The 12,974-nt window shown below is 23.9% G+C and overlaps 6 protein-coding genes across 6 annotated transcripts; 3 read left to right on the top strand and 3 right to left on the bottom strand.

The window, feature by feature from the left end:
* Window positions 1–288: 288 nt before the first annotated feature.
* On the top strand, window positions 289–2,121 carry DDB_G0280259 (hypothetical protein; the record flags this gene model as incomplete). The annotated part of the gene is made up of 3 exons (XM_636244.2): window positions 289–294; window positions 444–1,543; window positions 1,698–2,121. 3 exons carry the CDS (start codon window positions 289–291, stop codon window positions 2,119–2,121), a joined length of 1,530 nt encoding a protein of 509 aa, XP_641336.2.
* A 189-nt stretch (window positions 2,122–2,310) lies between these two features.
* Window positions 2,311–3,313, bottom strand: thyA (thymidylate synthase; the record flags this gene model as incomplete). Its single annotated transcript, XM_636243.1, has 2 exons — window positions 2,311–2,939; window positions 3,031–3,313. The coding sequence occupies 2 exons, from the start codon at window positions 3,311–3,313 to the stop codon at window positions 2,311–2,313; spliced, it is 912 nt and encodes a 303-aa protein (XP_641335.1).
* A 504-nt stretch (window positions 3,314–3,817) lies between these two features.
* Window positions 3,818–5,166, bottom strand: DDB_G0280257 (hypothetical protein; the record flags this gene model as incomplete). The annotated part of the gene is made up of 2 exons (XM_636242.1): window positions 3,818–4,199; window positions 4,304–5,166. The coding sequence occupies 2 exons, from the start codon at window positions 5,164–5,166 to the stop codon at window positions 3,818–3,820; spliced, it is 1,245 nt and encodes a 414-aa protein (XP_641334.1).
* Window positions 5,167–5,971: 805 nt separating this feature from the next.
* mdhC (malate dehydrogenase) lies at window positions 5,972–7,190 on the top strand (the record flags this gene model as incomplete). Its single annotated transcript, XM_636241.1, has 2 exons — window positions 5,972–5,974; window positions 6,192–7,190. The coding sequence occupies 2 exons, from the start codon at window positions 5,972–5,974 to the stop codon at window positions 7,188–7,190; spliced, it is 1,002 nt and encodes a 333-aa protein (XP_641333.1).
* Window positions 7,191–7,395: 205 nt separating this feature from the next.
* Window positions 7,396–10,917, bottom strand: DDB_G0280253 (RabGAP/TBC domain-containing protein; the record flags this gene model as incomplete). The annotated part of the gene is made up of 1 exon (XM_636240.1): window positions 7,396–10,917. One exon carries the CDS (start codon window positions 10,915–10,917, stop codon window positions 7,396–7,398), a length of 3,522 nt encoding a protein of 1,173 aa, XP_641332.1.
* Window positions 10,918–11,603: 686 nt separating this feature from the next.
* DDB_G0280251 (hypothetical protein) lies at window positions 11,604–12,578 on the top strand (the record flags this gene model as incomplete). The annotated part of the gene is made up of 1 exon (XM_636239.1): window positions 11,604–12,578. The coding sequence occupies one exon, from the start codon at window positions 11,604–11,606 to the stop codon at window positions 12,576–12,578; it is 975 nt and encodes a 324-aa protein (XP_641331.1).
* Window positions 12,579–12,974: the final 396 nt, after the last annotated feature.

Below are 12,974 nucleotides of genomic sequence, written 5' to 3'. Positions count from 1 at the left end.
AAAAAAAATAATTAAAAAATAATTAAAAAATAATTAAAAAAAATAAAACAAAATAAAATTAAAATTAAAACAAAATAAAATTAAAAATAAAAATGTTTTTATTTTTTTTTTTTTTTTTTTCATTTTTTAATTTTCTTTTTTTTGTGAAATTCATTCAATATATTCATAATATTTTTTATTATTTCATTCAAACATTTTAATATATATATACATTTAAAAGAAAAAAAAAAAAAAAAAAAAAACAAAACTAAAACAAAAACAAAAACAAAACAAAATATACACATAATAATGAAAGTATGTATTTATTAATTTACTATTATTATTTATTTATTTATTTATTATTATTTATAAATTTTAATATTAATTTTTTTTTTTTTTTATTATTATTTTTATTTATAATAAAAAAAAAAAAAAAAAAAAAAAAAAAAAAAAAAAAAATAAAGATTGCAATTGAAGGATGTTGTCATGGTGAAATTGAAACAATTTATAATTCAATAATTAATATAGAAAAGGTTACAGGAACAAAGGTTGATTTGTTATTATGTTGTGGCGATTATGAAGCATTGAGGAATTTACATGATTTAAAATCATTAGCAGTTAAACCAAAATATAAAACTATGGGATCATTTTATAAATATTATAGTGGTGAACTTAAAGCACCAATGTTAACATTAGTGATTGGTGGTAATCATGAATCGTCCAATCATTTCTCTGAAATCAATAATGGTGGTTGGTTATGCGAGAATATCTATTTCATGGGCAGATCAAATGTTGTTCAATTTGGTGGTATCCGTATTGGTGGTTTGTCAGGTATCTTTAAGGAATACGATTATCAAAAAGGTTATTTTGAAACCAAACCATTCTCTGACGACCATCTACGTAGTGTATACCATATTAGAGAATTGGATATTTTCAAATTTATGCAAATCACCGATCCAACACTAGAAATTATCATCTCTCATGATTGGCCAATGGGTATAATTGATTATGGTGATCGTAATTCATTATTACGTTATAAAAAGGGTTTAATTGAAGATTCTGAAAAAGGTGAATTAGGTAATCCAGCTACAATGGCAACTTTAAAACATTTAAAACCAAAATTTTGGTTCTCTGCTCATTTGCATGCAAAATTTGCTGCTTTGGTTGAACATGAAAATAATGAAAATAATGAAAATAAAGAAAATAATCCAACAACAACAACAACAACAACTACTAATACAGAGTCTTCAAATAATAATAATAATAATAATAATAATAATCCTACCACTTCTCCTACAAATAAAACTAATGAACCATCAATTGAAAAAACAAATACAAATAAAGCTAATACAAATGAATTTACAAGATTCCTTGGATTAGATAAAGTTTTACCAAATCGTGATTTCTTACAGGTACTTGAATTTGAACAAAAAGTACCAATTGGTGAACCATTAAAATTATGTTATGATCCACAATGGATATTAATTCAAAGTAAAACTAAACATATTTCAGAAACATATAATAGTCCAACTAAAAAACCATTAGATCCTGAATTATTTTCAAAGTATGTAAAAAAAAAAAAAGACTAAACTATATATATATATATATATATAATATGTTTATTAATTATTATTATTATTATTATTATTATTATTATTATTATTATTATTATTATTATTATTATTATTATTATTATTATTATTATTATTATTTTATAGTTTATATACAAATGAAGAAGTTAAAAAAGTTGAAGATAGATTTAAAGAAATTTATAAATTTAAAAATAAAGATAATTTAAAAGAAAATTTTACAATTCAAGATGCATTGGAAATTAAAAAAGAAAACTTTGTAAAGAATACATATTGTTATAATCCAAATTCAAACAGTCCATTATCCAATTTACCACCAGCATTTGATAATCCACAAAATAAAATCTATGATAATTTAATAAAAATAATAACCCAAGATACTGAAATTACAAATGAAACTTTAAAAGAATTGGATGTTTCAACCTATTCTGGAAATTTAGAAGAATTACAAAAAGAACAATTAAATCAACGTAATAATAATAGACTTCAACAACAACAAAATCCTCAACAACAACAATACCAAGATGATTCTGAAATCATTCTTGATGATTAATTTTTTAAAAAATAAATATAAATAAATAATTTTATTGTGATAACATATATATTTTATTTAGAAAATGAATTGTTTCATAACAAAATGAACAATACATTAATAATATTTGTTTTATTTATTTTATATACAAAAAAGGATGAAGATTATTTAATTAATTAAATAATTGTGTTTTGTGTTTTGTGATTTTTTTTAGGCTTGAGTATTTGGGAATAATAATTTCTTCTTTTCTTCAAATTCTTCTATTTCTCTTTTATTTGTAGTATTGAGTGGACTACCAGTACGAATTGCTTCAATTTCTAAACGTGTAAGTTTTAAACTTTCAAAAGCATAATCTATAAATGCTTCACAAGCAACTGGTACAATTGGACGAATGAGAGCAAATATTGTATTTGCATAATCTCTAATCTCTTTTTGAGAATGACTATCCATACGAAGTCTTAAGAAATGGAAAAGATTATGTAAATCGATCTTCCAATACCATTCAGTGTAGATACTAACTGGTAACCCAATACGACCCAATTCACGTGATAAACCTTTCTCTAAGAGTTCATTATAGGTTTTATAGTTTTCTTCAACTTTATCTAAATAGTCTAAAAACTCTTGGGCGGTTTTTGGCTCCAATGCTTCTTCACCACCTTGTCTATTTGATGTTGATTGCTTTCTAACTTCCTCAATTGATGGATGATAAAATTTATCTGGTAATACTGAATAACGTGCACTATATTCATTGACATTTGCTGTTCTATGTCTAATCCATTGACGTGCGATAAATACTGGCATTACACAATGAAATTTAAATTCTACCATTTCAAATGGTGCTAAAAAATTAAAAATTAAAAATTGTTAATAAACTTTTTTTTTTTTTTTTTTTTTTTTTTTCATTATTTATTTATTTATTTATATACTTACAAGTATGTTGATGTCTATAAAGATAACGAATTAAACCTTTATCTTCAGTGACTTTTTTAGTACCGGCACCATATGACACTCTTGCTGCTTGACAAATTGAGAAATCGGCGGTTTGACCAACTGGTGCTAATCTTGGCATAGTATCGACTAATGCAACTTTACCATGGTCGTGCACTTTGACTTCCCATCTATGTGACCCACCCATAACGTCATAGTATTCAACTTCTGGTTTAACCTTTTCAATTACAATTTTATCGATTTCTGTTTGAATATCAAGACCCATTTTTATTTTATTTTTTTAATTGATAATAAATTAATTAATTAACTAATTAACTTTTTTATATATATATATATATATGTACACAATAAGTTTTAATAAATGTTTTAAAAAAAAAAGATTTTTATTTTTTTTTTTAATTTATAAAAAAAAAAAAAATCTAGTCGGCAATAAAAAAAAATAAAAATAAAAAAAAAAGTTGGGAGGGAAAATTTTCACTTTAACCGACAAATTGAATAAACGCGCTAATTCCAACTATTAAATCATTTTGAATTTTTTTTTAAATTATAATAAAAACACTTTGGTAAACAAAACAATATGGTTGTATGAAGTGTGTTAGTGTGCTTGGTGTTTGTAAAATTGTTTTTTTTTTTTTTTTTTTTTTTTATTTTTAAATTATTTAAAAAAGTGGAAAATTTAATAAAAAGTGGGAAAAACACATACACCAAATGTTCCTTTTATTTTTATTTTTTTTATTTTTATTTTTTATTTTATTTTTTTTAAAATTGGTTAAACTATTGATACTTTCATTTTACCAGATAAAACTAACTCTTTACAAGATTTATCGAAAAATTCAAATAAATCAGTACCACTGATTCTGAATAAATCTTCACCTTTTAAGGTTTTAAAACTTTTATCAATGATTAAATAACGAGTTTCCTCATCAGTTTCAATGAGTGCATTTTGAGCTTGTTGTTTTTTATCACCTTGAACTAATACTGAACCTTTAAGTTTTAATGAACCATTCTCAACTAATTTTAATAATCTATTTGGTGTACCAACAATAATTCTAACTGGATAATTATTTAATACTTCTGTATGTTCTTCAATCTTTTTATGTTTTGCAAAATATAATCCAACTTTTGTAAATATATTAAATTCACTTAAAACTCTAAATAAATAAATAAAAAATAAAAAAAGTTAATAAAACTATTATTTATTTATATACATAATAAATAAAATAAATAAATAAAAAAAAAAAAAAAAAAATCTTACTTTGAAATACCAATTGCTCTAGTTGCAGAACAAGTTGCAATTATAACTAGTGGTGCACCATTTTGAACTTTATATTTCTTTCTATCAGGATATGTATGTAATAATGGATGAATTGATTTAATGAAATTTGATAAATCTTCAATATCTGCCTTTGGTTCAATAAAATGTGATTCTTTGAATGAGGTAGCATTTGATGTATTTAATTTTAAAAATTCTGCATTCTTTCTTGTAAACATGATTGCTTGATTCTCTTTTGACATAAATTCAATACTTGGATCTAAATCACCTAAATTCTTTTGTTTTGGTGTTTTTCTTGGTGGTTTTGGTTGTTTTTTAGTGGCTTTTTTATCATCACCCCCTTCAGTTTCAATATCACTTGTGTTTTCAAATTCATTATTTGGGTCAACTTCAAACTTTTGTTTCTTCCAAGTTGTATCGATATTATCATCTAAATCATCAGCTGATCTTTTATTATTTGTTTTTTTAATAGCTGTTGCTTGGTTGTTGTTATTTTCTTCACTTTTTTTGAAACTATCTTCATTATCTTTTCCACCATTTCTAAATCCATCTCTACCACCATTTCTAAATCCACCTCTACCTCCTCTATCTGAACCACCCCCACCTCTACCACCTCTAAATCCACCTCTGAAGCCACCTCTACCACCTCTATCTGAACCACCACCACTTCCACCTCTACCGCCTCTAAAACCACCTCTTCCACCTCTATCTGAACCACCTCCACCTCTACCACCTCTGAAACCACCTCTTCCACCTCTATCTAAACCACCACCACTTCCACCTCTACCGCCTCTAAATCCTCCACCTCTTCCTCCTCTAAATCCACCTCTTTGTATTTCACCCATATTTTTTAAGATTAATAATATAGTTTTTGTTTAAAAAAAATTAATAAAAAAAAAAAAATAAAGCAAAAAAAAAAAAAAAAAAAACGAACGAAGGAAATCAGTTGGTTTTTTTTTTTTATTTTTATTTTTTTTTTTTTTTGTGACTAAATTTTCATTTTTTTTTTTTTTTTTTTTTTGGTTCTAACTATAATTTTAAAATTGATATACCTAAAAATTTTATAATTTATTTATTTATTTATTTATTATTTTTATTTATTTAAATTTTTTGAAAATGTTTTAGTGGATATTTTTATTTTTATTTTTTTTTTTAATTATAAATAGTTTATAAATAAAAAAAAAAAATAAAAAAAAAAAAAGAATTTGTTTTTATTATCGTTGGTTAATAAACTTTTTATTTATTTATTAGTTCTAAAAAAAAGATAAAAAAAAGATAAAAATATCTTTTTTTTTTTAAATAAATAATTTCCAAAAAAATGAAAAATCATTTTTTTTTGGATTATAATAAAATTTTTTTCGTTTGCAATTGTGTTCAAAGATCTTCAATGAATTCACATTTTTCCAACCTTTTTTTTTTTTTTTTTTTTTTTATTCCAAAATATCAAAGTAAAATTGGGGCTGGTGGGTTCGCACAATAAAATAAAAATTAAATTAAAATTAAAAAAAAATAATTGAAAAAAAAAAAATAAAAAAATAAAAAAAAAAAACAGGTCATGTGTTGTTCACAATTTTTTTTTTTTTTTCTTCTTCATAATTTTTCCAAACAAATAAAAAAAATAATATAATATAATATAATTAAATATATAAAATGGTAAATACTTTATTTTATTTTAATTATTTTATTTTTCATTTTATTTTTTAATTTAATTTAATTTCATTTTATTTATTATTTTAATTATATGTCCGATATTTAATTTCCGATATTAATATTTTATTTTATATTATTTAAATAATATAATATTATTTATATTATTATATAAATTAAAAAAAAATAAAATAAAATAAAAAAATAAAATAAAATACAATAGAGCAATGAAGTTATTAATGTATTAATTACTGGTGCAGCAGGTCAAATTGCATATTCATTAATTTTCAATGTATGTAAAGGTGATATGTTTGGTTTAGATCAACGTATTAAATTACATCTTTTAGATATTCCACAAATGGTAGACTCATTGAAAGGTATTGTAATGGAGATTCAAGATGGTGCATATCCATTGATCGCTGATACAGTTATAACTGCCGATGTTAAAGAAGCATTCACTGGTGTACATTATGCAATTTTAGTTGGTGCTATGCCACGTAGAGAAGGTATGGAAAGAGCTGATCTTTTGAAAGCAAACGCAGCAATCTTCAAAGTTCAAGGTAAAGCACTCGCCGAACATGCAAATAAGAATGTTAAAGTATTGGTAGTTGGTAATCCAGCCAATACCAATGCACTCATTGCACAAGTATCAGCCAATGGCATTCCAAAGGAGAACTTTACATGTCTCACTCGTCTCGATCAAAATCGTGCCAAATCTCAAATAGCCTTGAAAGCAGGTGTAAATGTCAAGGATGTCCACAATGTAATTATCTGGGGCAACCATTCATCAACTCAATATCCAGATTATCGTTGTGGTTATATTAATCTTAGCACTGGTAAAACTCCAATCAGTACTGCAATCAAAGATGAAAAATGGTTACAAGGTGAATTCATTTCAACCGTTCAAAAAAGAGGTGCTGCAGTTATTGCCGCCAGAAAATTATCTTCTGCCGCTTCCGCTGCAAAAGCAATCACTGATCATATGCATGATTGGGTACTTGGTACTGCTGAAGGTGAATACGTTTCAATGGGTGTTTATTCCGATGGTTCCTATGGTGTTCCAGAAGGTCTTATCTTTTCTTTCCCAGTTAAATGTGCAAATGGTAAATACACTATCGTTCAAGGTTTACAAATGGATGATTTGAGTAAAAATTTAATTAATCTAACAACTGAAGAATTAGTTGCTGAAAAAACTACTGCTCTTCAATTCTTAAGTGAATAAATTAGAAAAGAAAAAAAAAAAAGAAAAAAAATTTATAAGCTGTATAAAAAAAAAAAATAAAAAAAAAAAAAAAATTAAAGATAAATAGAAATAATTATAAAATTAAGGATAAATAGAAATAATTAAAAATAATCCAATGAGTAAATTTTTTTTTTTTTTTTTTCTTCTTTCAAATTATTTTTATTTTATGTCATATTATTTTATTTTATTTATTAAAACCCCATCTTGCTTCTAATTGTTGCTTGTAATTATATTGTTCAGTGATTGGATTACCATCTTCATCTTCATCGACTGTACTATCATGAGTTTTAACTTCAACCAAATCATCTTCATGAATCTCTACATTTGGAAGTGATAATGTTTTCAATTGAAATTCTTTATTTGTTGATTGAACTGATACAAATTGATTATCAAAAAAGACTTCATCTTCTAATGATATTTTTTCTTGTCTATTATCGTTATTATATTGTTGGAATGGACTATTATCGTTATTTTGTTGTGATTGTTGTGGTTGTGTAGATTGCTGTTGTTCTTGTTGTGTAGATTGCTGTTCTTGTTGTGTAGATTGTTGTTGTTGGGTAGATTGCTGTTGTTCTTGTTGTAGAGATTGTTGTTGTTGTGATTGTTGTTGTTGTGAAATAACAGTGATTGGTTGTTGTTGTTTTAATACTATATTTGGAGAAGATGTTTGTTGAGTGATTGATTGTTGTGGAGTAGTTGATTGTTGTGAAATAGTTGATTGTTGTACACTTTTATTTGGCAATCTATTTTTACTGTTATTTAAATTTGCAATTGTTGTTTGACTATTTAAAACTTCATTCAAGATTGAAGTTACTTCTTTTTCCATTGCATCAACAGATTCAAAGTTATCTTGATCATGAATATGTTTTTGTTTAAAATCAACAAATGAGAATAAAATTCTTTCTAATCTACTAATGACATGAGTTTGAGTCTCTTTTAATGTATCAACTTCTTTTTGTAATTTTGATTTTTGTTGTTTTAATTGTTCATTCTCTTTTGCTAATTGGAATTCTTCATTATATTCATTTAAATCATTAATAATTTGTTTAAATGTTGATGTGAATGATGAAAATATACCAGATTGACCATTTCCTTTATTTTGATTACTAATACTACCACTACCACTACCACTACTTGATCTATATGATTGTGAAGAATGTGATAAACCTCTATTGGCAGAAGTTGTTGAAGTAGTAGTACTACTACTACTACTATTAGTAGTAGTTGATTGATTTACTATAGTTGAAGAAGTTGATACAGGATAAGCTTTAATTGAACGTCTTGATAAAGAAGTTGGTAAAGGTGTTGATACAGGAGTACTAATTGGAATATTGTATTGTTGTTTTGCCATTTGAATTTTTTCACGGACTGAATAAGCTGTATTTAATAACATTGGCATATCTTGAGTGACAGGATAATGAAAGAGAACTTGTAAACATTCGGAATAATCCTTTTCGATGATTTGATCTTTGATCATAATTAACATTGTCAAACAGATGTATGGTAAGAATTCTGTTACCGATTCTTTAAAGATTGAATCCCAAAGTATCAATAGAGAATCCAATGGAAATACTTGAGCCAAAATGATTCTAATCCAACGAAGTGAATAGAGATGAGGTTCAATTCCGAGATCTTGTTTTAAGTAACTGTAAAGTTGTGGTTCAATAAATTTCAAATCTTCAAACATTCTAAGACATTGATCTACAACCACAATATTAACAGCTTGGTCAGAGGCGTCACGCTCAGAGAGATCATAAAGCTTCTTAAATTGGCCTTGAACTCTTGGTGGTGGCTGTGGTGATGATGGTGGTGAAGTAAACCACTTGCCAACGATTGTCATCAATGATTCGAAAATGAAATAAGAATCATGTTCGAAATATTGTGGATCTCTAAGAAAAGCACCAATACCTCCATCCTTTCTTGAGACACTGCCACCACTGCCACTGCTACCAGCACCATTAAAATTATTACTATTGGTTGGATACTGAATTGGACCATCTGGATAATAATCTTGTTGATATTGTTGATCAAATACAAAATCGAAATGTTCATATTGTTTATTCTTTTTATCATAGTTTTTCTTTGAGAATACATCTCTATTATTGAACCAATGTGAATCGTTGTAGACAGAGTATAGAATTGGTGCCAATATTTCATTCATACCTTGAAGATACTTAATCTTTGGATATTGTTTACTAAATATAAATAATATTCTAATCATTATATCTTGAATATCTAATCTTTCGAAAAATCCTAAACCTGGATACGTTCTTGAAATGTCATGACTAATCTCTCTTTGTGCATTTTCATTATCAAAAAATTGATTCCATAAACTATCCTCACTTTGTGATAATGGGTCATCAATTAATGATACTGGTTTTCTTTGTTGTTGTTGTTGTTGTTGCTGTTGTTGTTGAAGATCTGCATCTTGATCTTTTGAATTTCTTGGATTAATAATATAATTCTTTTTAAATGTTTCATATTTCTTTCTACTTGAATTTGTTCTTTCAACCCAAGTGGTTGGATCTTTTGATAAGGTACCTAATGCAATTCTCCAAAAAATACTTCTAACTGTTGTATCTTTTGGTAAACCAAATGTTGCTTTTGTATAATCAATCTCCAATGTTTCAAGATTTCTAAAAATACTATTAAAATCATTTCTCCATTTTTCAACTTTTTGATTATAAATATCCTCTGGTACTTCAACTTCACCAATCTTTATCATAACTGAATTATTTGGATTTCTATTAACATTAATTGGACTTGAATCTTGTTCTTTTTGTTCAATTTCTTTTTCAAATTCTTCATGTTGTTGTTGTTGTTGTTCTTCTTCTTGATAATATTGCTGTTGTTGGTTATATTGATTATCATTTTTAGAGTTGTTATTACTGTTATCATAATAATTATTATTATTACTATTACTATAACTATTGTCATAACCATTATTATTATTATTGTAGTTGTTGAAGTTACTATTATTATTATTATTATTATTATTATTGTTGTAACTATTATCATTGTTGTTAAAGTTATTTATATATTCATTGTTGTAATTATTGTTGCTATAGTTTTGTTGTAGTTGTTGTTGATTATTATTTTCATTATAGTAATTATTATTATTGTTATTATTATTATTATTATTATTATTATTATTATTATTATTATTATTATTATTATTATTATTATTATTATTATTATAGTTTTCATTATAATTTTCATTATAATTTTCATTATAATTGTTATTATCATAATAATTATTGTTGTTATAATCATTATTATTGTTGTTGTTATTGTAGTTATTTGATTCATCTGAAAATATATTATTGTTATCGCCATAGTTTGAAGAATGGGCATTTTCACCAAAATCTACATCTTGTTCAAAGTAGTTAACATTATTATTGTTATTATTATTAAAGTTATTATTATTTCTATTATTATTATTGTTAATATTATTATTATTATTATTACTATTGTTACTATTGTTACTATTATTGTTATTATTATTATTATTATTATTATTGTAATTGATATCATTATTATTTTGATTGCTATTATTATTATTAGTGTTCATATTATTATTATTTTCATTGCCATTACCAAAGATACTACTGCCACTATTATTAATATTGGATTTACTCTTTTTTGTATTATCTAAAATGTCATCACTATTTCCAAAAATACTAAAACTAATATCATTATCCTCCATCTTTATTTATAAATTTAAGAATACCCCCTCCCCCTTGGTTAGTGGTTTTTTTTTAAGTTACAAATAAATTTTAAAAAAAAAAAAAAATAAAAAAAAAAAAAAAAAAAAAAAAAAAAAAAGATTTTTGTGGGAAAAAAAAAAAATTTTATTTTTGCTTTGAAAATTCTGTTTTAAAAAAAAAAGTAAAAAAATAAAAATGTTTGAAATATTTATAATAAAATTGGGTAAAAGGTTTTTAAAAGATTTCATTTTTTTTTTATTTTTTTTTATTTCCTTTTTAATATATTCCTTTTTTATTTTTTTATTTATTTTGGAATTTAAATAATAACAAATAATTTATTTTTATTTTATTTTTTTTTATTTTTTAATTTGATTTAGGTCACAATAATTTTTTTTTTTTTTTTTTATTTTTATTTTTTAAAAATGTATTATTGAATTATCTCTTCTTTTTATTTTTTTTCTTTTTTTTTTATTAATTTTCCAAGATTTAAAGAAATAAAAAATAAAAATAAAAATAAAAATAAATTAAAAAAAATAAAAAATTAAAAAAAATAAAAATAATTTTGAAAAAAAAAAAAAAAAAAAAAAAAAAAAAAAAAAAAAAAAAAAAAAGAAAAACGAAAAAAAAAAAAAGGCATCGAATTTAATCAAAACTTTGTAAAATAAAAAAAACACAATACAACACAATGCAAAAGATATCACCATCAGAATCATTATTTATACAGCAAGGTGTTGAAAATAATATTAGAAGTGATGGTAGAAATCGTGTAGATTATAGAAATTTTGCAATTGAAACTGGTGAGATTATACATGCAAATGGGTCAGCAAGAGTAAAGTTATCACAAACCGAAGTATTGGTTGGAGTTAAAGCAGAGATTACACATATTCAATCAGAGATCACATCAAATTTACAACAATCAGATACATCAAAGAGATTAGTATTCTCGGTGAATTGTTGTCCATCAGCATCACCAGAATTTGAAGGAAAAGGATCAGAATTTTTAAATATAGAATTATCAAAACAATTAGAAAGATTATATTCACATCCAAATGTTATTAAAAATTTAAAATTAACAAATCCAATTATATCAAATAATAATAATAATAATAATAAAATAAAAGAAGCAGAGGAGGGAAAAGAAAAAGAAAAAGAAGGAGATATTATAACAAATAGTGGTGATGATAATTGTTTTTCAATTGTTTCAGGTAAATATTATTGGACATTATATGTTGATGCAATTGTTTTGGATTCAGATGGTAATTTATTTGATGCATTATCAATTGCATGTAGATCTGCCTTACAAAATACAAGAATACCAAGAGTGAAAGCAATTCAAGGCGAATATGAAGAGATTACATTTGAAGTGTCTGACGACCCAGAAGATACATTATCATTATCAATTGATAATGTACCAATTTGTGTCACTCTAACAAAGATTGGTAATCAATTCGTAATCGATACGACATTACAAGAAGAACTTTGTATGAATGCTCGTTTAACCGTTGGTGTTAATTCACTTGCAAACATTTGTAGTATTCAAAAAGGTGGTATCGATGGTTTAGATCCAACTACAATAAATCAAATGATAAATACTGCAAAAGTAGTTGGTGTTAAAATTTTAAATATAATGGATAAAACTCTAAAAGAAATTTCAAATTAATAAATTAATTAATTAATTATAATAAATAAATAAATAAATAAATTAATAAATAAAAATAAAAAAAAAAAAAAAAAAAAAAAAAAAAAAAAAAAAATTTTAAAAATCAAAATCAAAATCAAAAAAATATTCCTTTATTGTTTAATTTTTTGACAGTTATTTTTTAAATTTTAAATCACTTCACCCGCTAAAAAATTTAAATTTTCAAAAAAGTCCATTATTTTTTTTAAAAAAAAAAAAAAATAAAAAAAATAATTTGTTTTAATTCCAAAACTAAAATTTTTCATAACTATATTTTAATTGTTCATTGGCATATTATTAAGAAGCAACAAATAAAATAAAATAAAATAATTTAAAAAAAAAAAAAAAAAAAATTTAAAAAAAAAAGAAACAATAATA

The sequence above is a fragment of the Dictyostelium discoideum genome, assembly GCF_000004695.1.
Source record: "Dictyostelium discoideum AX4 chromosome 3 chromosome, whole genome shotgun sequence".
NCBI classification, from domain to species: Eukaryota; Evosea; class Eumycetozoa; order Dictyosteliales; family Dictyosteliaceae; genus Dictyostelium; species Dictyostelium discoideum.
Note: the sequence above shows the minus strand (reverse complement) of the source record. Positions and strands in the feature narration are given on the sequence as shown.